This window comes from Blennius ocellaris, assembly GCF_963422515.1.
Source record: "Blennius ocellaris genome assembly, chromosome: 17".
NCBI lineage: Eukaryota > Metazoa > Chordata > Actinopteri > Blenniiformes > Blenniidae > Blennius > Blennius ocellaris.
In genome coordinates this window covers 19,062,519-19,088,864 of record NC_137666.1, presented here as the reverse complement: position 1 = coordinate 19,088,864, position 26,346 = coordinate 19,062,519, and the positions used below count along the sequence as shown (strand labels likewise).

The 26,346-nt window shown below is 46.6% G+C and overlaps 1 protein-coding gene across 1 annotated transcript in view; it reads right to left on the bottom strand.

Annotated features, from left to right (window-relative positions):
* Window positions 1-22,048, bottom strand: part of LOC308142448 (steroid hormone receptor ERR2-like) — a 31,409-nt gene extending 9,361 nt beyond the window's left edge. Inside the window, 5 exon segments of the mRNA XM_080512852.1 lie at window positions 8,175-8,336; window positions 8,802-8,912; window positions 15,967-16,083; window positions 21,641-21,967; window positions 21,970-22,048. Of these exon segments, the coding sequence (XP_080368978.1) occupies window positions 8,175-8,336; window positions 8,802-8,912; window positions 15,967-16,083; window positions 21,641-21,967; window positions 21,970-22,036 (784 nt within the window). The 5' untranslated portion in view covers window positions 22,037-22,048.
* Between the last annotated feature and the right edge of the window lie 4,298 nt (window positions 22,049-26,346).

The window sequence follows — 26,346 nt, the reverse complement described above, 5'->3', positions numbered from 1 at the left end:
ATGCGCATTAATCCATACGCATAAAAGTGCACACAGCACAACGCCAGGGTCACATGGTTCAAGCACAGTGTGCAGACCAGCTTAAACCCGAGGCCTTCCTCCTCCTCCTCCTCCTCCTCCACCATGAAATTGGCATCAGACCACTGTCATCCCCACTCCAACACCTCGACATGTGCTCAGAATAGCATGTTAAATAAAACAAACCCACAGATCCTCCAAAGATGAGCTGTGAGAAATTCAAACAAATTAAAAAGGGTAAAGCTGGAAAAAAAAAGAGGGAGAGAGAGGCAGGCAGACAGACAGATAGCCATCTCATCCTTTTTCTCTCCATACTCCCCTTTAGCTGTCAATAAAATACACCCCCCCCACCCCCCCACCCCCTGCACCAGCATTCCTGCAGGCGACTCATTCTGACAGCATATTAGGCTCTTCAGCTCCGCCCCTGATTAATATGATTGCTTTCCCGAGTCCTGCTGTTGCCACGCTCCCTGCCATTGTGTGATTAAGAGTCGATAGATTACAGTATTGACCAGGCCGCTCTCCACACCAGCAAGCCACGTTTCCTCTTAAATATAAATGATCTTACGAGGACGCAGCCATGAGCCTGATGTTTATCTCCTGCTGCCACACACACACACACACACACACACACACACACACACACACCAACACGTAATGAGGAAGCGTGCAGGAGTGTGGAAAAAGAAAGAGGACGAAGGTGGAGAGACAGGCCGTGGAGAGAAGAAGAGCCGGGGAGAGCAGCGCCCCAGTGTTCAATTTCCCTTATCGTGGTGATGACCACTGCAGGGGAAGAGCCGCAGGATACATTAATTAACAGATTGTGATCAGAATGTGGGCGCCTTCACATTTTGAAGGGGAATCAATAGTCGGTAGAATGGAGTGCGGGCTGAAAGGTGCCGCAGCGCGGCCGGGACTGGTCAGAGGTCTGAAGAGCCCAAATTAGAGCCGACAAAGCAAACTGCCGAAAGCACTCAAAAACACTTGACTATTATCAGTGGAGGCAATAAGCCATATTTTAAAGAGGCCTGTGCCATTACACATACCCAGATGGCATCCTCAAATCGCCCGTTGTGTTATTTCCTTGTCTGCATACGTGGCCATTATGTTGGACAGAATGTGGACTGGCCGAAGAGGAATTGTCATGCAAGCGTGGACGCGGTCTTGATTGCTGCATCAGGTTGGCATCACAATCACAGCCGAGGCTTTGTGTAGCCTTTTAATGCCAAGGAGGACTGAAGCGGAACTAAAACGCTGCTCCCAACATGACAGCTCGTGTGAAGGCCTTGTTGAAGTGGCTTTAGAGTTGCTCTAACACAACAGACACCTCTCAGCCACATGCACACATGTAGCCCAGCAGCCTACAATTACCTTTGACGCTAAAAGTCCTTGAATTTAATCCAGTGTTGTGAGATGGAGAGGTAGTGTTTTTCCCCCTGCTCCATCCCCTCTCTTCAGGGCCTAAATTATCGCTCCAAATGGGATCTCGTGTCGTTGCCTCGCCTTTTTCCCACTCAATTTAATCGAGTAATGAAGTGACTTCCCGACTCCGCGGGTCACACGGCGCTCCGGCCGCCGCACTCTGAAGGTGGCCCGGTTAAGTGCCGTCGGAGTGGGTGATTTCCTCTAATGAAATATCAATATTTACATCTTCATTTCCAGCCCACTGCCTTGGCGGGGTTTGACCAAACATGACACAATATTGATCAAATCAGAGAGGCCCGTCTGTGCGCTTGAAGGGCCTCTTCCCCTCCACGGCCAGGTGAACAGGCACATCTGTCTCAAAGTCTCTGCAGCAGCAATGCAGGGAAAAGAAGGAAGAAAAAATAAATAAAACACCAGCGCAGTTTTTGAGTTTGTCTTTGTTCACTTTGATTTGAACATTCTGCTCGAAAAGTGATCACACGTTTGTCGTTCACTTCTGAATTCAGACCCTGCAAACCAGACAAAGGAATACAGACGACCTAATGCACAAACTGTATCCGTACACCGTCGTCAACAGCTCACGGGGTGAAAACATGACCAGGAGAGAAGCCAAAACCCTCATCGCTGCCTTTATCTCCCCAAAAGCCCTTGGCTGTGGGCAGGAGGGGGCAGCCCAGACCCACAGACGGCTGCTTGAAGCCCCTCGCAGAGATTAATCAGAGCTCTGTTTCATCTGCCAGAGCACAGGATGGTCCAAAATGAAATGCTGGAGATTTCTGTTGAGCCGGAGTTCATATTCTATTAATTTATTATTGTTTCCCTCTCCCCGAGGGCCATTAGCGCGGGTAATAAAAAGAGATGTAATTACGGGGCACGGTGGCCCCCTCCAGCTGCAGCCCCCTCGTAACTCACCCTCAATCAGACAACAGAGCAGACAGAGGGAGGGAGATGGCAAGAGAGAGAGGGAGAGAGAGAGAGGGAGAGCAATGGGGGATAAAAGAGAGGAGAAGATATGGGCCAGAGAGGAGGGAGATAAGGAAGAGAGAGAGAGAGAGAGAGAGAGAGAGCAAAAGGGGGCCAAAGCATGGGGGGAAAGGAAGAGGGAGATAGAAAGTGGAAAGAGAGTAATTCTGGCTGGACGGGGGCTGATCTATCATGGCCGGCTATCAGAAGGACAAGCAGGCCCTGAAGACTTCTGCCCAGCGGCAATCTCACCTCAGCCAAGTCAAGTGCTCTCTGGGCTGCAGTTGGAGTAAAACTGCCCCTAACAGGACCCCAGAGGTTCACCACGTCTTTCTTTTTCTCTTTTTATATAACCTCAAACTGAGCTGAATGATCATGCTGCTATACGCTTCTGATATATCAAAGATGGTTTCGCTTTTTTTTTTTTTTTTTATGTAGATTTAAAGGGGAGAGGACAAAGGAAAATGTACACCCCTTTGATTTGTATAGACTCTTCTGATCTGGAAGCACAAGATGCACAACCGTGTGTGTGTGTGTGTGTGTGTGTGTGCGTGGCTGCCGACCGTGATTCTACCTGAATTTACATGACTGCTTCAGGAGGATCCAATCAATAGCGGCTTGGTGATAAATTGCTGCGCTTGACATAAATAATTTGACCGGCGATGCGGCCACATGTACAACACAAACGGCTCAGCTTGCTGCGAGCCTTCCCCGGACACCTACTTGACGCCACGGAGGCCGTTTTTATACGGCGTAAAAAATCATGTCGATACAAACTAAATTGGCCGGGTGAAAAAGCCACTGAAGGCTGGAAGTTAATCGCTCCGGCGCTTTCTGTCAGGATAGTCAGCTATCTGCCTTCTTTGGACACGATAACCAGCCCATTATCCCGTCGTAAGTAGCTCGGGAATAGGTGATTTGACCAGTAGCCAGTGTGAATGCTACTCGGTTGAAGGGCGTTAAATACAGTAATCCCCTTGTTTTAATCTGAACCCAGTGACCTCCTGCCCCGAGTATCTAGTCCTCAGGATCCCACCGGCCAATACCGACTTTACATATCGCTGCTTAGCCCTGAAGTTGAATCAGGCTTTAATCATTCCCATAATTACACATAATTCATCCCCGCTGCCATTAGGAAACATTGCTTAATGAGGGTTGGCGCTTTGCTGACTTTCACTTCAAGGCACATCAGCATAAAGGATTTCACATTCTACATAAAACACAAGACGACTCCGCAGCGCGTGCTTTGGTTGTGGATCCTCCTCGCGTCGGAAGACATTCGCAGGTAATTGTAATGCTGGATGTACCTGCTCATGTGTCACAATAACTAAACAAGACCCTCCCCCCAACCTGCATGGCAGATGTCCCCATCCTGGTCCCCACACTCCCGCCTGCCTGTCTGCCTCTGATATACCCCCCATCTCAATCTCCCTGCAGCTTTCCCGCCTTCCTCCTGCTCTCCCGCCCGGGTTCAGGCCTCAGCATCCACCTGATTGCTCAATCTATCTTTATCTCCTGTGTTGAAGCCTACGTCAGAGGGTAAATTGAATATACTAAGAGCTGTCTGTTGGTGTCTATATTTAATAAAGTGCACTGATGAGGTGCTGATTTATTGCCGGGCAGTATTCACACTCTATTACAAGGAGATTACGCAGCTTGAGTGGGATCAGGCTGGCAACACAGTAAGTAGATTTCACAATTTAATGGCAAAGAGAAAACAGGAGCCCGGAGGGGGCTGGGGGAGGGAGGGGGGGGGGGGGGGGGGGGGGTGATTATGGCGGTGGGCTGAGCTGACACAAACACGACAACATACAAGAGGCGTGATCTCTTTTCAACATCGCTGCCTCCGTGCTAACAACCAACACGCCAGGCACTTGTCTGTCAAATCCAGAGCTGATGAGCGGGAATCCAATAAAGAGCAGATGATGAATATTCCCAAAACGCCAGTGATGAATAGAAACATGCAAACAAGCTGGATTCATTAGGTTCTCGTGGTCTGAATCTAATCCAGGAGAATGCAGCAACGTATGACTTTCAAGCGTCAGGAAATGACTTATTACATCAAACCAAAAAATGAGATAAGCGCAAGCTCGAGATGCTCAAAGCCTCAAAATACTGACAATTATAGAAGCAACATGCCAGAGCAAAAATACGTTTTACTGCGAAGGCACTGTGTCAATATTTGCCCGGGCCTTTAGCCTTGGGAGAATTCCCCTCTGGAAACACTCAAGACGAGCCGGCAAACACCAAACAACCTGCGCCTCTTGTATAAACGGCATGCACGGCACTTTTTAGCATATGAGCGCATAACATTGTCACTGCTGGTGGTGAGGGATGTGGGACCTGGGGGGGACAGGGGTCACCCCCCCCCCAACCCCACCCCCACTCATATAGAAGACGGAGGTGTCGAAGCGGTAAATAGAGCTCCTCCCTTAGCCTCACGGACGGAGTAAAAACGCAGCTTTGCATGATGGGAGGAGGTCAGAGGGGGGGGGGGGGGGGGACCCTGAACTGCAATGTGTGTCAAAGGTTGTTCGCACCTTAGGCGCAACATGCCATCTGTCAGTATCCCCCTAACACTGTTTCTAATGACCTTGCACGCCCCTGGCTGCAGCCGCGTTCGAACTCTGCTCCACGCTGCTATTTGTAGCCGCGGCTCGACTCTGATTATCAATTAATCTAAAGCAGACTGACAACCAGGAGGAAACTGCAGTCTGGCAGAGGCACAACTGTAAAAGGGGGGTTTTGATATGCGACACGAGTCTGATTGGATTGATTAAATGTGTTTCTGTTTCAGCTGAAATAACTGAAGAAAGTCAGTCACACCTGCAAAGCTCTCGGTGTCTGTAAACTGACCTTTCACGGCCGAGATAACAGAGCCGACACTGAACCCCGTAAGGCAAAGATATCGTCTGCACTAATGATACAGCTTTGTTATCCTCCAATTGTCCTTCCATTAAAACTCAATGGGGCCACTCTTCCCCACATTATGCTCCTTCTGAAACGTGCTTTCAAATGTTAACCGAGACTCGGAAGAAATTAAAAATCAATTGGGAGAAGGTAAGTGCCAATTTCCGTGACATTTAAATTGTTACATTTGGACTTCGGCTATTGGCCCATCTGTCAATGGCCCTAATCAATGTGGTCTACTTCATAATGTACTGTTAATCTTTTTAATTCCTCTGCCCAAGGCCACAGAAATCTATCAGAATACAATCAGCACTTTCTCTCCCCTTGTTCTTTTCCTGTCCTGTAGGGGATAAAGGGGAAGAAATATCGTATAGGAGCTGAGCGTGGTAGTACGCCCTGCGGTACTGTTGGTGCATGAAGTGTTAGTGCACGGAGTCTCGCTCAACCAGTGAACCGTCCCTGATCAGGTTCAGCCATGTACAACTCAATTATGCAGCCATTTCATGGCCAGAGGACACCCACTGTCCTAATACAGACACCACCGCGGGGACGGTGCTGCACAGACCGAGCAGCAGCTCCAGAGGGAGTTCATTCCTCCCTTAAATGGTCACTTAACGTGGAAAGAAAAAAAAAAACGGTGTGATCCTCCAATAAAGAAAATAAAAAGAGAGCAAGCATGTCTGAATCTTTATACAAGAGCAGCATCAGAGTAAGCTACTTAAAGTCGCCCATGTTGCAGGTACTGCAAAATGTCGAGTGCAGCAGAGGAGTTCCAGGTAGCTGCTCAGCGGTGGAACAGATACTCGAGCTTATTGCTGCAGGTTTTGGGTTAAATGATCATTATCGACACATTCAGATCGACAAGCCCTCTGCTATCCACTGTACAGTAATACGTATTAGTATAATCTGATTAATGCTGCTAACACCATGACGTTAGAAAGTACACATAGTAAAACGATGACGTGCGGGAGGATGTGATTTGAGAAGGAAGCACCTGTGTATTCAATTATTTGATTGGGATTCATGAAGTAAAACCAATGAAAGATAAACAGTATACACAAGCACAGATATGCACTCTCTTCCCGATATCTAAATAAATGTGTGCGTATGGCGCTAAAGCTGGCAGTTAGCAGCCAGCCAGCGTGGGAATGTTGTCATTTCCGTGCACGTCTTTGGCGATGCTGTAATTTTTGGGTCACACCGATGAGAGTGTGTTATGGGGTCAGCTGTGATCCAGTCCTGACTAAGCCTCTTGGTTAAACTCTCAGTCTGCTGACCATGCATGGCCTGTGGGGAGTGATCCAAACAGTTTAGACGCGTAAGGGACCGGGGCTGAGGCCAGAGGCTGAGAGCATATCCATCACTAATCTCCTTACTATCAGATCTGTACCTGATTAATACCCCTCCTTCTGAGAAGGACTCTAATACCTTTTCAGTACAAAATGCACCGGCCCGAGGTCAGCGCCAGTCTGCATTACCTGACTGGAGTAAAAGGAACCCGAGGCTCGTAATTACATTGGAAATGTGTAATTATTCCTCAAGGTGTGAACATAGTAGCTTGATTAGATATTGAGTTTGTGTTTGTGTGACGGTGTGTAAAACTCTGGTGGTCGGCGCTGCAGCGGCGTCGCACACCTCCTGCATGCTGACAGCTGTGAACCTGTCCAAGTTATGCTGATGAGACGAGCAGGTTGTCGCGTCGCCGCTGAGGGACACGTTCATTTAGTCCGGTGCTGCTCCACGCCAGCAGCATCGTAATGTCATAAAGTTACAGGGGTCAGGCGCGAGATCAAGGAGAATCTGCCTCGGTTGCAGAAAAAGAGCGGCGAAACAAGGTGTTCTCTGTCAAAATCAGAGGAAAACTCTCGGAGGGAGCAAAATCTCTGCTGACGTGTGGCGCCGTATCCCTAATTCAACCGCCTCTTATGGCCCAACACCTCGTCTATCAGGACGTCTGTCGGGCAAGGAAGCAACATTATGGCCTATCAATAATTCAATGATTCAATGTGTGTGTGTGTGTGTGTGTGTGTGTGTGTGTGTGTGTGTGTGTGTGTGTGTGTGTGTGTGTGTGTGTGTGTGTGTGTGTGTGTGTGTGTGTGTGTGTGTTCATGTGTGCATATGTGTGTCTCTGTGTGATATGATGTCTTGTATGACTGGGCAGGTCCCCAACTTTGCTCTAAATCTCCCTGGTGATTACAACATACATTGGCACGGGGAGTGTGTCCCCCTCTCCATTCAATGCAGGGATTTTAAATGCACTCTATTGATTTGCTTTGTGCACAGCTATGTCCATCTAGCACCCCCCCCACCCACCCCCACCCCCCGGTCCTCCACACACCCCGAGGCCGTATGAGCCACTGTCATTAATTATCTACGTGTGCACGCATGCTCATTTTCAGACCGTGAGTGAGACGGGGGCAAGATGAAAGAGGAAAATAAAATTGCGATTAACCTTTACATACCGTCGGGGTCAGAATTGACCTGTTTTGACTTTTGACAGCAGTGAAAATAACCTAAATGTCATCCTTTAATCCTGAAATCACATGACTCGCACTAAAACCTATCAAAATATAAAAGAAAATTGCAGAACTATTTTGTTATTTTATTCTCTTGCAGTCATGCTTTTTCTTGTCAAACAGTGCAAGCTATTGTATGGTAACAGCTTCTTCATTATAATGAGTCGTGGGAACGCAAAAAGAAATGTTCTTCATTCATAATCTGCAAAGCATTTATTATTATTATCATAGGCTATTTATATACTGTCATAATAAATTCATCTGTGACTTGGGTCATCTTAAGGATTAAAATGCTGTCAGCCAAAAAAAAAAGAAAAGAAGGGAGGAACTTGAAGCCGATACCTGGGATGTGTTTGGCCCAGCCGATGATGACCACCAGCTCTCGGTCAGCCAGGTCGCACAGTGTGGTCAGAGCCTTGATGTCACTCTCCGGCATGGTGGGGTCGGGCATGGCGTAGATCTTCTCTGGCTCTGCCACCAACAGGTGGGACACTATCTTTGTGACTGAGGACAGAAGGGAGGGGCACGGTGCCAAACAAAGGCAGAGGTCAGGGGTCACATTACTGCAAAGCTCTGCGATGCACTGCACTGATAAACATGATAAGTCGATAGGTACAGGAGCGTGGCGGTCTCTTTTGCTTTTTTTTTTTCTTTTTATTCAGTGCACTCATGTAAAAATGTGTTCTAAAATGTGTTTTTTTTTTTTTCTACACAAAATAAAACATGAGACACTTTTGTCCTCGAGCACTTGCTTCAAATCAGTCATCTGCTCAGAACCTCATGGTAATTCAGTCCTGACCAGAACAATGCATAGCCTATATATTCTCATCAACCAACTCTCAACTTCCCGAACACGGAGGAGACAGGGGGGGGCGCGAGTCTGGCCTAGAATCGTGCCTCAGTTTCACCTGCTCGCCGGCCCGGCAGAGGACGAGGGGGACAACGGGAAAGTGACGGAGCAGTACTCACGAGGCTTTTTGGTGGGAGGGGGGAGCGTCAAGCCCAGGTATGGGTTGTTTTCTGTGTCCAACCTCCGCTTGTACTTCTGTCTGCCCCCTCGCACGCGGTCCAGGCGAACCCCTGAGGAACACATGATCGGTGGGACGTCAGGGAAAAGTGAAAAACGTCCAATATGAGCAACAGAAAAGCTGCATGAGGAACTCTCCAAGATAAAAGTGCAGATTTAGCCAGGAGTCTCAAAAGCCCAGAGGGTTGAGGAGTTGACTATCCCCTCTCCAAATCTTTATCACAATATAATAGATTAATATTAACTATTGTGCAGATCAGTAGTCAATTATAAGCATCACTCTTGTTGGTGAGAATAAAAATCTGTATGTATAGTTGCTACTGTTCCTACATTTCAAACAATTCACAATTTTTATTTATTTCTATTATACCTACAGCAAACGCAGCGATTCAAATGTGTTTTCAATGGATTTATAGGAACACTCTCCAATTATTATCATTTCTTTAATCATGACTTCTTCTCAGATCTTAAAGAGAAATAATCCTGCTGGGAAAAGCTGTTCCACTGACCTCCAGATTAACCCCACCCACTAAGAAAATCACTTCTTTAATGTGCTATCTGGTACATTTTTCAGTATCATTAGTGGATGATCATGCTAAAGCTTATATTATCATCTAGTTTCACTCTTTTACATTTTTTAACTAATTTCTAGAGTATGTTTTAATAAAATAGATATCTGTCAAAAAAAAAAAAAAAAAAGATCCCCCCAAAAAAAGGAAACCTCCCCACCCACATTTTTCCCGCCTGGAGTGTATTTCCCTGAAGCTCCAGCGCACAATCTGAAAACCTCTGCTTTAGATCACGTGTGACAGGAGCGGAGCGAGCCATCATCCTGGACTCTAACGTGCATATAAGCAACATAAAAAGCGTGTGTGTGTGTGTGTGTGTGTGTGTGTGTGTGTGTGTGTGTGTGTGTGTGTGTGTGTGTGTGTGTGTGTGTGTGGACGTGTCAGCGCTGCGGCTGCCTTCCCATATGTGGTCCATGCCTGGCTGGTCTACTGTGACACAGCTGAGCCCAGAGCAGGTCTAAACATATGAATATTTAACGCAGGGTCAATGATCTCACAGACTGGCCCTCTAATTATTTAGCTTTTGGGGTGAGGACGACTGCATACTAATTAGCTGCCAGCCACTTGCCTCTTTGCTTGCTTGCTTGCTTGTGTGTGTGTGTGTGTGTGAGAAAGCGCAGGTGTGCGCTCTTCGAAATCCAGAAACAGCCGACAAGCGAAGACATGGTCAGACATAGAATGTACAAAGGCTCCACTGTCATACTGCAGATAGATAACTAGGTATTGCTTTCCCATAAAAGACCCTTATTTCACCCTCCTTTACTGGGAGAGGCGCTGAGGCCTTATCGCCCCCCGACACACCTAGGGGGCCAGGTCCCACACTGATACTGTAAATGTCAAGCTGGCCTCATCATAACATAAGTTATTTATTATCTCATTATTTGATAAGGATGTTTGTATTTGGATGTCTTTTCTCTTCTATTAATTCTCAACATTGTTAACATATTTCATCTCCGCTTTTCTACTCATTTGATACCACCGAGCAGGTATTTGGTTATTTAATGTAATTGTATGCAAACATTTATAACCCGCCTCCCCTATACTGGGAAGAGTGTCACTGCTGCCACACTGCCTAAATATACGTGATATCTTAATCCTGTCAAGAGGGAGAATCCCTTCAATTTACCTCGTATGCATAATGTAACCCGGCTGAACAAATGTAATAGTAAAGGTTGGATGGAAAAAAAAACAAAAAAAAACGGCTCAATGAAATGCTTGTGGTGGAGGAGGAGTTAATTCGTCAGCCGGGCCGCGTTCTCCGCGGGAACGCCGCCGGCAGCCAGAGCACTTCCTTGATGATTTCATCACTTTATAACGGGGAGGACGGTGTCAAACCCGGGCATTGTGTGGCCACTGCAAATGAGCCTAATACCATTTGCCCATCAGCAAGTGCTCTCGGAGAGGATGAGCTTGGATGTGTCCCATGCAGCCTGATTGGAGGTCGCTCTCTGAAAATCACATGATGCAAGATGAGAAGTGTCGCCTTCATTTAACAAAAAGGAATCCAACTGCGGATTTATGCTAACTATTTTCTTGATTTCTTTTTTTTTTTTTTTTAGCACTTTTGTTAAACAGAGCCTCACCCCCCTCCCCCACCCTCAATATAGGAGAGGGAGGGGGTCCAGTATATTGTATTATCATGTTACTGTAGTGTAGAGACTTCTGCTACTAATATAAATTATTTGATTCCCAAGAAACACAAATCTGATTAGGATTGTCTTTCAATTTCCTGACACTGACAACCTACTAACCTAATTACCCCCAATTCCCAACAGAGCCTCTTCCTTCCCAGTAAGAACCCTCTGATGTCAGATACCTGTTCTGTACGCACACAAAAACTATGAGGAAGAGACTTGGGTGGTGTTGATTGGTCTTCGAACTGCCTCCAGATGCTGCTTTGAAACTTTTTTTTTTTTCATATCAGCTAAAAAAAAAAAAAAAAACATTGTGGAAAATTCCTCTCAATGTCACATGCGATGTCACCGCTTCCTACAGTTTGGTGCGACTCTCCCGGTGAGCGCGGCGGCTGCCAGGTGGCTACGCTCCTGCTCTCTGTGTCCCGTCCTGCCAGTTGAGTCATGTGGCTGTGTCAGCCAGCGCAAAAAAAAGCCCGGCGACGAAGGTAGATGGGTGCCTCTTTTAATTAGAACAGTCCTGGCCATAATTAACAGATGCTGACAGGAATTAAAGCTTGGCACTAACTTGCCTCATTTTACTGTCCAACAGGGCCAGGCACAGGCAGAGAGGAAGACGGAGTGATTAAGAGCAGCTCGACAGATTCATTCAGTCGTGCTGCCGGGCGCCGGGGCCACGGTGGGACTTTATGGGAGCCTCCGTGAGGCTCCCGTGTCCCGTTGGTGCCGCCGGACCCTTTAAGCGCTCTGACTCTGGCTGCTCTGTCGCGCTGCCGCCGAAGCAAACAGTAGGTGTGGTATAAAATGTGCGAAGCGAGTTGACTGCCCCCTCATCCAAAGTCATCTCACTGTTTTATGGCCGACGACACAGTGCAGCGAGGGGAGCAGCGGGTGAGCTCGGGTATCATCTCTTCAAAGAAGGGTGCTCGGGGAGGGGGCTTTTGGCCAAGGCGGCTGGCATTTGTGCACGGATTAGCGCAGGCCTCGAGGTGGGGGCTGGGGGCCAGCTGACCTGGGGCTCTTCTTTCCCTCCAAAAACAATAATAATCCCCTTCCGAGCACACTCCTACAAAAGGGCCTGTCTTCACTCACTTTGTGTGGCCGACCATGGTAGGGGCCCTTATTTTGAGTCCCTCACCTGTTCTGGGTGTCTCTCCCTGGGGAAAGTGTCAGGATGTCTGGGATGGTTGGCAATGCCAAGGGGGGCTTAGGCGGACCCTATTTTAGCTGGGAAAATCAGAAGGCCACATGGCAAGGCATGGTGAACCTTGCCTTTCAAGGAAGCCGCCGCGCTAAACTGCCGTCAGCACTATTTCAAAGGGCCCCCGGTGCCAGCTTTGCATGCTTGTAAGTGTGTTGCAGCATTTTTAATCACGAGTGCTGATGAGCGAGGGCAGCGGAAAAATTGTCACGCATAAGGCCCACCCCACCCCCCCCACCCCCCTCCTCATCTCCTGACCCCAGAGGCTGCCATACTGACACCCTCGTCACAGACTCCATTTACAGGTTAGCTAGCACCCCCCCGGTGAGCTGACATCACCGCTCCTACTGCTAATTGAAAAGAACTAAATGACACTTAAGCAAGACTTCAGACTCTGGATTACAGTCCACTCATGATATCTAGTATTTAAGGGGCGCCGCGTGCGAGGCCTGCTTGGTGAGTGGATGCGTGCTGGTGTGCGTGCGGCAGCGACCGAGGCTATTCTTTGAATGCCAACAATGAGAGGTGGGTTGTACGTCGGCACGGAATCGTTCAGCGACGTTTACGACTGTCACACGCTTTCTACTTTTACACACGGCCTCACTCCGAAACAAGAGCAATGGGGCTGAACTTGCTCTCTTTAATCGATGGTGACCAACACAAGTAGGAGGACACTCGTCGTTTTCTCGTACGCCTTGGAGAGTGCGAGCCAGTCAAAGAGAGAGAGAGCCAGTCAGTTCAGAGAGCAACTGCTGCTGAATGATGTCAGTGTAATCTCTCAATACTATCTTGTCTTCTCTCTTGCTCTAAGCTCTGATCCGTTTCCATTGATCAGAGGAAAAAAAACCTGTTGCCCCTGACATTTGATTCTTCTATTGATCACTTCCTCCTTTATACAGTCGAGGGAAAGTACAGTGACCCGACACGGGGTTTAGCCAGCTCTCCTGTAATCAGATTGCTGATCTTCAAAGGCCGTTTTCCTTATGCCTCTGATCACAGGTCTTCTGCGGTTAACCACCTACTGTCACTTAATAGAAACAGAAATAACAAGAAAACTCAACATAATGAACTTTGTTTATCGGGACTGCAGCGTAAATATCGGACCTGTAAAGTTATAATTAGGTGATTTTTCCACTGAGACACAATGTGACCTTTCCGCAGTAATGAAAGTAAGCGGTAGCCTCAGTCACATGAGCAGCGGCCACCTCCACATCCTGCCTCTGAGCGCGGCGTTGAGCCGGCGGCTTCGTGGAGCTTACGGCGGACACGGGCCACGTGTTTCTCTATTTCCATTCGGTCCCGGCGGCACCTCGAGGCGCCGGGACCCCGGCGGCCAACGCGCAGGCAGAAAACGCACTTCACATCTCACTCTGTGAATCGTTCTAATTTGGACTGTGACAAAAATCTGTCATTTCAGAAGGATCGCCGATAAGACGGGCAGCGGGCTTTAACCAAACTGTGACAATAGGTGATGACAGCCGCTGCGTAAAAGAGGAGAGTTCATTCTTATTCTGGCAATGTGCTGAACACACAGAAGAGTGCATTAGGAAACTCCGGCTTAGCCCAAGTCTGCATATTTGAGTTTTACACTCTTTTTGCTCTGACCTGACACTGGTCATTCATTTATAGCCGCGCCTACATATTTTTGTAGTCTCTTATTGTCCCAGATGATATATTGGCATACATTTTTCATCAGACAGTAATGCGATTGCTCTGTCTTTCTGGCACTGAGGCTTTTTCTGGCTGCGTGCAGTCCGGGGGATTCTGTTACTGTGTGAGGATCCATACAGGCTGCGACTCTGGCTTCAGGTGGCCACTGGATATATGTGTCTCTATAAAGCCTCCGATGGGAGAAAAATGGGAGAAATAAAGGTTGAATATATATAATTCACAGAGTTTGACAGAGGATTTAAAAGCGGAGTTTTTTTGTTTTGTTTATTATTTTGTTTTACAGAATTGCAATTCCAATAAAGGACATGCAAAACACTGACGTGGTTCTTTTTGTGGAGCAAACCAACAAGTGTGAGTTGGACCTACAGAGGAGGAGCGAGGGAGGGAAGAAGGCATTAATGCAGTGGGGAGAGTGGATAGGTGCCTCTTCTCCAGGAGCAGCAGTGGCTCGGGGGTCTCGGGGGTCTCAGTCAGTGGTGAGATGGAGGGGGTGGGGGGTGGGGGGGGGTGGCCAGACAAATCCATAGGAAGCATGTTTAATTGTCACTGAATTCCCTGCTGGCGTGACTTTAAAAAACCATCCACAGGAAGAGAGCTGAGATGTTCGGAAAACATTTAGTGGATCAATATGCCGGGGAGAGCTGAGACTGTGGCGGGGTGGGGGGTGGGGGGGTGGGGGTGCTCGGGGACCCGACCCGAGCCTCTCCAAGTGGAATACTGTTACATTTCTATTACTCAGACGGCGGGATCAACCTATTCAGCATATTTCTGTCCCCAGCTCAACTGCACATTATTTACTGCTGTGCAGGTAGGGGGAGGACGGGGGGGGGGGCGCTGGGGGGCGTTGTGTCGACCCCCAGCTGCTTGTGTGTGTCGCTCACAAAACAATACTGTGAGATTCATAGTGACAATACCTGGGATTTAAGGGCTCAACTATCATGACGGCACGCATCTCAACTCCATGTGTTCCTACACTGTTCTTTAACACAGATGCAAATTTCTGTGAGGCCTGCATATTTAGACTTGCACATATGATGCAACAGCAATATGAGTTACAATAAATACAACCATATTTTATACCAGCTGTGATGATTTCCTGTTGTTTCTTGTTTTGGTTTTTTTTCCATCATCTGTGCATCTTCAGTAATTTTTCCTTCACTTTTGTATTTCTGACAGCGGTAGGTTTGAAATATTTAAGGCTGTCAATTATTTTAAATATTTGTATTAGTTAATTGCCCAGTTTGTGGATTAAATAATCCCACTTTTATTTCATATTCATTGATCTGTTATTTTCAATTAACAGAACATGAATGCGCATTTTGCAGTTCGGTCAGTCTTTTGTATAATGTACATTGACATCACAATTAATGTGCTATATCGTGTACAGTCCTTATTTCTGGGAACAAAATAAATGTAGTTTTACATTTGGAAATTGTCCACGTGGTGCAAAAAACCCTCACAGCAGCTTCACCATAGACATTTTAACAGAAAGTCCTCAAACTCTGAACCAATGAGAGCAAACACGTCTCCAAACTTCACATGCAGCCCATCAGTTTCCCGATTAGATGCTTTTCCACAAACTCACGCTAAAACAAAAAAAACACATCGAAACATTTTTTTTCATCTAATTCACTACTTTTGAAGTCCCTACAGTATATGCCCACAAGTTGAATTATCATTCACACTTTTTCATCTATTTTTCCATGTTCAGAATAAAAAAAACAAACAAAAATCAAAATTCTAATTTAAATCTTTTAACTGGGAAAAATCATATTCCATATCTACACTTGAATAACATATATACAGTATGCAGTTAATAAGAAAGCTATGTACTTTGCAGCTATGCAGTAGTTGTACTTAAACAGCAGTTAAGAAACACAAAGCGAAGCATGTTTAAAAAAAAATTGCAAATGACATCATATCATTGTGCCTGTAGATATTTTAAAGGTTAAAAAAAATCCACCACAACATTGATGGATATGAAATGTTCTTTTATGTGTGAACCGTCAGACGAAGAGAAAGACATTCCTACCTTCCTTGAGCATCCCCACTTTGAGGCATTTCATGAAGCGACAGGCCTGACACGACTTGCGTCTCCGTTTTGTGATCTCACATTCGTTTGTGGCTGGACAGCTGTATTCTATGTTTCCTGTGGACGAACAAAAGCAGGAAGCGCTTAGCTCACGTGATGAACACACACTTAAACACTCAACGGTATTCCTTAATCATGTGGATTGACTGTGTCTGTATTTGTTTTAGGTTTTTTTTTTTCTTCTCAGGAGTGGGATTTTACAGCGTTGGTTGTCCACTGTGGTGGGGGTGGAGGGGGGTGGGGGGGGTTGCAGTCGGGGGCTGGGGTGAAGTATAGCCAGGATAGTCCTTGTGGACCGTTCAGTGGACGCCACTCTGGTCTCACACTAAATTGGCCTCATTAATTCTGCGTGTGTCCCCTCCGGGCCGCGGGCATGAGCTGTGTCCCCCCCCCCCCCCCCCCCCCCCCCCCCTCCCACCCCCACCCCCCCACTGTGCTTGGACGGGCCGCGGCGGCCTCAATAGCCGGCTGCAGAGCCAGACACGCTGCCCCTGACCGCTTTACATAATACTCCTGCAGACCTAAACCTGTTGTTACCACTGTTGCCATTGTTGACTATTTACATAGTGTACAGGCAAGAGGCCTTATGCATTATTCAGCTGCAGCGTCTGATTCCAGGACGGAGCAATGAAAAAAAAAGAGTTTCACTGCTGCACAATAAAAGAGCGGCTGCTGCTCTACTCTAGCATTAGCAACAGAAAGGGCAGAGATGTGAACCGATTCCTCTGCTGCCGCGCGGCGCCCTACATTTTACTGTATTCCGAGGTTTTCAATAAAGGGTTTCAGGTAATGGTTGCTTCCAGCTTCTGAATTATCCTCCTCTTGAAAGGCTTTTAGCTTTAAAGCTTTTGACATTGATGTTGCTCCAAACTTTTCTTTATATGTTTTTCAATAACACACAGAAATAAATTGTTGAGTGATGTCAAAATGTAATCATCATCATTTCTGGATGGATTTTTTTGTTTGTTTTTTTTTTGTCTCGGCCATAAAAATAAACCCCAAATATGTGATTGAATCGATTTTAACATTTCAGCTTCAGCTTGAACGGATAAGGTGTATATTTCTTGCATTTCTTAACATACACAGAAACACATTAGCAATCCGGCCCCGGCAATCCTGCCACACGTTTCTGTACAGGAAGCTGTGTAATATTCCACCGGCGTTCCTTCACTAGCCCTCCAACACCTTTTGACAACTTATGCAATTATGTTAACATTATTGGACAGATCAAGTGGAGGCTCCCAAGATGTTATAAATAATTAGAAATTCCTCCTTATATCTGGGTTAGAAATCATTATGCTAATTCCCCTCATCTCTTTGGGACTGGGGTAAATAAAGGTGTGAGGGAAGTGGCTGATGAGCTCTGATTGTCTTTCCTCTGTCTGTTTTCTCTGTTGTCATAGCAGAACCAGACCATAATAATCCCATCCATTTCCCATAAGCTGCAAAGGAGGCAATCAGCGCCCGCTATGCTGCACGGGACCTTCATTTCTTCAGGGCCTTTTTTTTCCTCCTTTGTGTTTCCATTACAGTCGCTGAGTGAGAGAACATGGCTGCACTGCCGCCATACTGCTGACCCTTTGTGAGGACACTTTGTCCACTGGGGGTTAATTCCACCGCTCCCTCCTCTTCCTCCTCCTCCTCCTCCTCACCATCTCTCCCGGTGCCAAGGACACGTGCTCACACCACACCTGGTGGTTAACTTAGTTAGGCCTTTGATATCACACACTGCACAAACAAACAGCAGCATGCGGACCCCCCCGACCCCCCCGTCCCCCCCGAGCATCGGACGTTCTGTCAGGGACGACTTCCCAAAGCTCGACGCAGAGAGATGCTGGATTCACTTATTATTATTTTTTTTTTGCGTTTGGCTTCTATTTAGAACAGGCAATGCTTCAGTATCAGTGTGGATAAGAGATCTGCTGAAGTCTCACACAAACACAACGTCCTGCCGAATCAAATATAGACATTGATGATATTCACAATTTATACAAGTAATTAAAAAAGAAACTCGCTTTATTTTTAAAGCACAACATGTTAACCTGCTTTGACTGACTCATTGATAGCGAAGCTTTGAACAGACTAATATTAGACAGTTTTTATAAACTGCTGAAGAATAATAATAAAAAAAGATTTTATACAGTTAATTCTCTATAAATCCTTAAAGATCAATGCAGAAACCAAGTTATAATTGAATTGTTGTGTTTAGACTTGATTAGGTTAGGCTATTATGGTATTATACAACAGAAGCATATTTTTTTATTCAGATTATTTAAGGGGATTTTCATGTTTGCACCATCTACTTTGCTTACTATATTCTAATCAAATAAAAGCACTGAAATGCATTGTAATGACATTAATTAAATGTACATGATCTAAAGAAACAGAAAGAGTTGAATCTGGAGAACAAAAACAGCATGGATGGAAGTAAAAAATTACAAATGCAATATAAACTGTATTTTTTAATTATTTGTGCTATTTTGCACACAATTTGCAACATGTAATCTCCCCTCTGTAATCTGAGTTCACCAAGTTGATGAGTTTGATATGCACTTTTGTAAACAATAAATGTATCTGTAAATGGAGAAAATGTTGATCTCATTGGAGAAATATACTTTAATTAAACATATTTTAGACGAACAAATCGAATACCTAAAATTAAGATGTACCTTACAGTATATTTACATAAGCAATGCAGTTGTATTTAAAGCTTCAGTACTTACAGATATAGATAAGGGATTAATAAAGTATTTCTATTGTACGACTGTCTTGGAAGGGTTTTGGTATTCTATGTAATGCAGCCTTAAAGCATTTTTTTTTTGGTTCCATATTTGAAGCGGAAAAGCTAATAAACGTCAAGCAGTGACGCGATGAAGGATGTTCAGAAACACTGACCGCTCCTGTGACAGTATGGCAAGTTTCATTTTCACGAATGAGGCCGACTGACCGAAGCCTCCGTGACCCGGAGGCCACGGCGGGTTGATCCGTTTTAAGAGAGGTTACGGTTTGGTTACCAATAACATTACAGAGTGAAGGGAGAAGAAAAAGATTTCCCTCCTTCTTCTCTTGATAAGTATCTGTCTCAATCTATTTTATGGCTTTTCAGGACCCATGCCAGGGCACAGGGGGGGGGGAAGTCAAGCCTTGTAAGTAAATTACAGTAAAATGGCAGGTATTTCTCATCAAAATCCAAACTGACTTTTACAGGCTTACTGTCAAGGTCTATTACTTCATGTGAAAGAGGGCCACCGAGTTCAGGTGGTTTTCAAGCAATTTTACACCTGAGTTCAAAATGGGAGGAAAACACAGTTCAAAGGGACATTTATGTTTTGGATCGGTGGGGCACGGGAGGTGTGGGGCCGGGGGGAGGGGGGGGAAATGAGGGCATCATGAGAACGGGACTCGTTCTGGGATGGATGGAGATCCAGGTTGACGTTAATTTGGGTTCGGCCTTGACTAATGCAACTATCTCCACGTACGAGTTCAAGGGGCTTTTTCATTGGATGAATGGGTGACAGAAGATGGATTCGCCGTCCTCCTTTGTTGAAAAGGTAGAAGCATTAGCTGAAGGGGCACAAGCCAGAGGGGAAGTGAAGCCGATGCAGGGATAACAAACGCCGAATATGTGCATGAATTTATAAGCACGGAAATATATATATGTTTCACGAGGCTTTAATGCATCTGGAAACTAATTTGCCGTTTAGAAGGAGCCATTGTGCTGCAATAAAGCGCGCAAGGTGAACACAAGGTGATAAAGAAAATGTTCTGTACACGGCGAACATTAACTTAGCATGTTTGCCCTAAGTGTTATAGAACAATGTGATAAAGGGCTGGAAAAGACAGCTCCTTTGTTTTCCTCTCATTAGAGAGGGCCGTCTCACACTCCACCCTTGACTGCCTCGTTATTCCTTTAATTAATCAGTTCTCATCAACGGCACCCTCTCATTCTTCCAAGGGCTCTACATCCCGCTATTTACCGCCTCCATTTTGCTCCGGCAAATACTGCATGTGTTTCTTTTATCATTTCGGGAGGCTCTCACCTCCCCCCCAAAAAGTCCCCGCGCCCTGCTGCCTCCTCTGCCTGGGACCCCTGTCTGATTATTATGCCATTAAGCATCCCCTCCTCTGCTCTGAAAGAGCAGCAGGGTCCCTCTCCAATCTAAAGAAGTCTTGGGTTTTTTTCCCCTCCTTTCCCTGAAATTACCCGGCGACGCGTGCCTGAGTTTCTAATTGGCATGCCCGTCCCTGGAGACGGCCCCCTCCCTTCTTCCTAATGAAAAGCCTCGGCCTTAATTACACTTTCCAAACGCTGATTGTTATTGACAAAACTCCTGTGGCTCGGACAAACGACGGCAGATTAGCTCCATTACAGGCAGCCCTCCAAGAAGAGAAAGAGAGGGATTTCAAATCGACAATGCAAAGTGAGGAGGGGAAAAAAGAGGAGCTCTCGGTTTTTTTTTTCTCTCCCATGTATCTCGCTCTTAATTGTTTCAGCCGTTGCTCCACTTAAGACGTCTCTTTCTTTTCCCGATGCCTCTTTTCTGTTCCATTGTGTTGCCATCAGTGTACTTTGGTGAGGGGACAAAAGCCCAGTTATGTTACTTGAGAGAAAATGTTCATCTTTTGTCAATAGACAGGATTGCTGATGGCAGCATGGGTAAACAGGAGGATTTGGCCTAATGCTTTTGTTTGCCCGCAAAAGGTACATAGACTGTCTAAAGCTGATAGGGCTATAAGGGCCAAAATCAACACCTCGCATCAAGACCGACAGCCCGCCGTCCATGTAATGCCTGCAATCATTTGCTGATGGAAATCTACTTAAAGCAGTGGATGAAAGATCAAATTTCTATTTTCTTCCACTATTAATTCATTAGCGTTTGGCCCCTTCTACCTATTTTATCTACTTTTTTCCAGTGCATGTATTCCACTACTAAGCCGACGGAGCTTAGGCCTGGGCAGCTGTGCCTGTTGTGCAGGGGTTTGTGTTTTTTTTTTCTTTCTCCAGGCTCAACAGTATCTTCGTTCTCCTGATTAATCTGGAGCAGAGCGCACAGTTTCACAGTGGGGGGCCTTTCATTGCCTCTCTAATGAGAAGCTGTGATACATCATGCCTCGCAAATACCCGGTCGTACCTAAGTCGCGAGGCACGCAACACACACGCACAAAATTTATATCAAATCGTGCATCTGGGCAAACGGTCCGGCCAAATCTGATCTCTGACTGATGCTGTTTCATCCACTGAACAACAACAGATCACATTCTAATCTCACTAGTTTTGTTTGTCCACAAACTATATACTTCGATATCTGATTCCAGTTCTATTTGCCCGCGTTTGCAAGTTTGAGTCCGATCCTAACGCGGATACATTTGTATCGCTATATAAATATTTATTTGGGGAGGCTGCAGGTCTCAGGAGGAAGAGGAGGCATCTTCCACACTCCAGTGAATTTTTTACATAGTGAGATGCAGGGACTGAGGATGTTTCGGTGCTGTCGCGAGGCCAAAGGTGTCGTGTATGGAGGGTGTTTTTGTGTCTAGTGATGCGGCGACATGGGATGAAATAACTTGTACTGAGTATTTGTTGGGGGGGGGGGGGTGAAGGGAGGAAAAATACCTTGTATTGTCCTTTTAAAAAAGGCTTTGCAGGCCTCACAAGAGGCTACGCCATAGTGATACCCCGAGGCTATATCTCCACAGACCAGGCACAGCCTCTTGGGGAGGGAGTTCAACATGTATTCGCACTTTATGGACGAGTCCTCCATGATGGTGCTGGAGCAGTCGTCGTAGCGTTTGCGGCAGGTGCCGGCCCCGAGCCCGCCGGGGGTGAACATGGGCGGAGAGTCCAGGCCGTTGGAGTGGCTGTTCATGGCGCTGACATAGCCGCCGCTGGCGTCCGAGTTGCCGCTGGGGCTGTGGTGGCTGACCGTGTCAATGACCGAGGAGGACTGGACGGCTCCGTCTTGATGTAGGACCCACAGCTGGAGGGTAGGTGCCGGTCATCAGCGGCCATCCTATTCAGCAGCCTGGGGGGGGGGCAGGGAAGAGAGAGGATGGGGATCGTTAGCAGGGACTTTATAGGGAAGTAAATAATCTCATTAATTAAACAAGTGAAACACTTGGCTTGCAGAGATTTTTTTTTAAATTATTATTATAATCAATGCCAGACAAACTCGCATTCTCCCTATAGTCTATATGATCATGTTTAAATATGTTTAAATGAATAAATGTGGCTGCAAAATCGTCTGTAACATTGCTGCGTCTCTCCAGGAGCACTGGGGTTTTTTGTTTTTTTTCTGTCTTTCCAGTTGTCTATTCTTTATACCGCCGCTTTCTAATATTCCCCATAAACCAGTGAACCAAGAGGAGGATACTAAGTGCTTCATTAGCGACACACCACAGCAGCTGTAGCTGCGTTTTACACACTCACACACACACACACACACACACACACACACACACACACACACACACACACACACACACACACACACACACACACACACACTGCACAATACACAATACAAACACACAGATAGAGAGACGGGGAAGTGAAAGGCAATGAGAGGCAGAGGGAGAGAAAGAGCACTCAAATAACTTAACACACAAGTGCACACACACACACACACACACACACACACACACACACACACACACACACACACACACACACACACACACACACACACACACACACACACACACACACACACACACACACACACACACACCCCCCACACACACATACACACACACACACACACACACAGTAAAAACCAGGGGCATCTCTATAGTTTAGAGAGCACAGTGGACCTTGGCTTGTCTCCTTGAGTCAGCAGTCAACCAAAAGGAAACATGATGGCAAGATATTGACTTTTTCACTGTCTGCCTAATAACTGTATTTTGGAGTACATGCAATCTGATGCTGTAACGTGTGCAGGCTAAAGTGCAGCCTTTTGGCCGCGGCCGCAAAATGCACTCCGAAGCCTTCCCTGCCCGTATAAATCTATTTCAGTCGTGCTCTATAACCTTTAACTTGAAATTGCACTGAAGGGAACAACGGGAGGAAATAAAAAAAAACAAAAAAGAAAGAAACTTTGCCGGGACAAGCTCAACTCGTCTCTCCTCGGCAGACACACTGAACTGAAGGGGCGAGGCGGCGGTGGAGATGAATAACTCAATGTGCCGGGGATGCCATGTAGACACAGTAACCTCGCAGGGTCAAGGCGAGGTCACTCGCTAACATACACACACACCCCTTTGCATTAGGTACCGTGGCAGGGGTGAGAGGTCGCCTGCACTTGCCTGCATTAACAAAATTGAGCCTTGCATGGCTTATGCAAATGTCGATCCAGGGGTTTGCAGTGAGTGGCAGCTCGACAGCCCCAAGTTGTGCCTTAGCACATTAGGTCCATTAGCATATTGCCAACTAATGGTAATGTTTACATATTTGACATGTCAGTTTACCGTCGGCCAGGGGACGCTGGGGGTGTTTCTGACTGAGCGCCGTCTCTCTGATTGGACAGCAGCGGCCTGTCTCCAAAAACCCTCAGACATTTAAAAAAAAGATAAATAAATAAATAAAAATACATCAGATGAGAGGTTTCCACTGAGATGTCCCCTATTGGTGGGGCGGACTGCTTCCTGCTCTCCGAGGCAGATTTAATTGTGAGGATGGGTGACGGAGGGGTTCGGGCCGAGGGGGTCAGTGGGTCAACCTTATTTTCTCACCCCCGGCTTCCTGGGCCCGTGGAGATGGGGGTCAGCGTGTCAAATTAAATCTCATTCCCGGGTTTCCCCTCCCTGCTGTCATGTATATTCATCGGAGCTCCAGGTGCCTACCACTTCTGGAAAATTCACAAAAAGGTTAACTGCTAAAATAAATAATAAAAAAAATGCCCCCTGTTAAAACCGTTGACCTTGTGGAATAAGCCCTTTGCCTGAGCAAGCCTGGAATTCCTCTCTTGCAATATAAAGCCTTCACTTTATAAAAGTGATACACAGGTACCGCCGAGCTCAAGAAGAGATGCCGTTTAATTATTTTACCCTCAGCAACTTTCATTTCAAACACTGAATATAAAACCTTAAAGATGGTCGTTTGTAATTCCTGTGATAAGAACTCCTCTGCTCCTCAGCCGCCTTGTAGAATCAAAAAGTGCTTCACTTTCGCAGCTTCGTCGAGCAGAACTTGCCGCTCTTGATAATGAATGCAGATTGCATCCCCATAAATTAATGCACGGCTCTGTGTTCATCTGCTTTATGTTCTCTGTTTCAGATGGATATGTGCACCTGTGCGATAGGGCACCTGCACTTGGCTTATTAAAGGCTATATATTAAACCGGAGGAGCACAAGATGGCTCCATTTAGCTTTTATTTCACAAATTCAGAGTAAGCTTAACCCCAGTTCAAAGGCCACCTTCAGGGTGACACTTAGCATAATTGCATAAGTGTCTTAACTGTTTCCCCTCCAGCTCAATATGGTCATTTATAATAAATGTGCTGGCTGGAATCCCCTTAACTCATTCTGCTATGACACATTATACCACTGCTATGCTTATGTTTTTAACAAGCCTGCATATATTGATTAATGACACTGAGGGAATACTAACCACTTGAACCTGGTGTATTAATCAAACAGTCTAAAATATTTCTATAAATATTCGTAATCTCTGATGGGACAGGTCCAATTTAAATCTATAAATACAACCCAATGTGAAAAGGAATTATGAACATTAAATAGTTTGACAGCAGCAGTCGTCCTGATAAATAATTCAGTATGTGGGGCAGGTGCTAATTAGCCTGCGTGCTACACAGACAGGAAAAGCCTTTGCTGGACTACCTGAGACTTGATGCTGTAAAATCTATAGTTCTGTCTTCCTTCCTTCCTTCCTCAAGGTAAGAGCTTTTTCAAATTCTGCTGCCTGGCTGCCCAAAGGAGCAGCGCTCGTCCAAGACACAGTATCTCTCTCCCTCTCTTTTTCTCCCTCTGTTCCTCCTCCTTTTGTTCCCTTTGTACCGATCAAAATTCATGCTGAGTAGTAGGTTATGGGCCCGCAAACGCACACTGCGCAGTTTGTTTTTAATCTGATTCCACCTGGCCCTCCTAACAGAATTTCAGATCCCTAATATCATTCCACTGGTGCTGCTGTGACCAGGATTAGCCGGCCTAATGATCTTGCGGCTCATCTCACGCGCTCGCCGCTCCTCCTACTTCCGAGAGGAGGACCGCAGAGCGTCTCAACATTTCCTCTGCCTGCGAAGCAAAAAATCCTGAGCGCAGGACGACACCGTCATGAGAACGTAGAACATTCGGGATCTAATCGGGCCAATTTGTAGGAGCGCCTGCCGAGAGCTTCCTGCCCCACTTCACTTCCTGTTTGGTGTTTAAATCCCAATCCCACACTGGAGAAGTGAGTAAATTCCCAGCAATGTCCTTTTCAGTCTCAAGGCCGCGCGACACTAAAAACACCACCTTGATAGCGTTTGCTCGCCTCATCCCAGAGTGTCACATCCCTGCTACCTGATCAGACTGGGGAAGGGTTTGGTTGTGGGGGTTGACATGTGAAGGCAGGGTGACGGTGATATCAGATGCCCCAGTAGGGGCAGATCTGTCTCGAGAGCCCCAGGCGATGTGGCCTGATAAGCCACTGGCCCCAGAGTAAGCGCTGCTAGAACGAACTCAATTAGCTCCTGACAGACCTCCTCTCAGCCCGGCTCAGCTAGAACCCGGTGGCAGCTGCCACCCTGACCCCCCCCCCCCCCCCCCCCCACCAATCCAACCCCCCCACTCCCCACTCCAGGAGCCACCGCCACCTCTTACCGCTAGACGCACACACACACACACACACACACACACACACACACACACACACACACACACACACACACACACACACACACACAGCTCACAACCAGGGTAACGCAGCATCCAAATTCAAGCAGCCCATCGAAAGTCACAGAATTACATAAAGGGGTTTGTGTGGCACCCCTGCTGTGTGTCGGACCCGGGACTCGAGGGACGAGGTTTTGTGGCCCTTTGGGGGGGAACATGGGAATGGAGATTCCAAAACACTCAGCTGAAATATGGAGTATGCTTTTCTATCTAACTGGCTCCGGGTTAAATGACCATCAGGGGAATAAGGGGCCAAAAGACTCTCGGGGCAATATGCATGAGTGTGTGTGTGTGTGTGTGTGTGTGTGTGTGTGTGTGTGTGTGTGTGTGTGTATGTGTGTGTGTGTGTGTGTTGGTGCTGCAGACAGAATAAGAAGGATGGAGATATTGGGGGGGGGGGGGGGGGGGGGGGGGGGGGGGGGTCGGTTGAC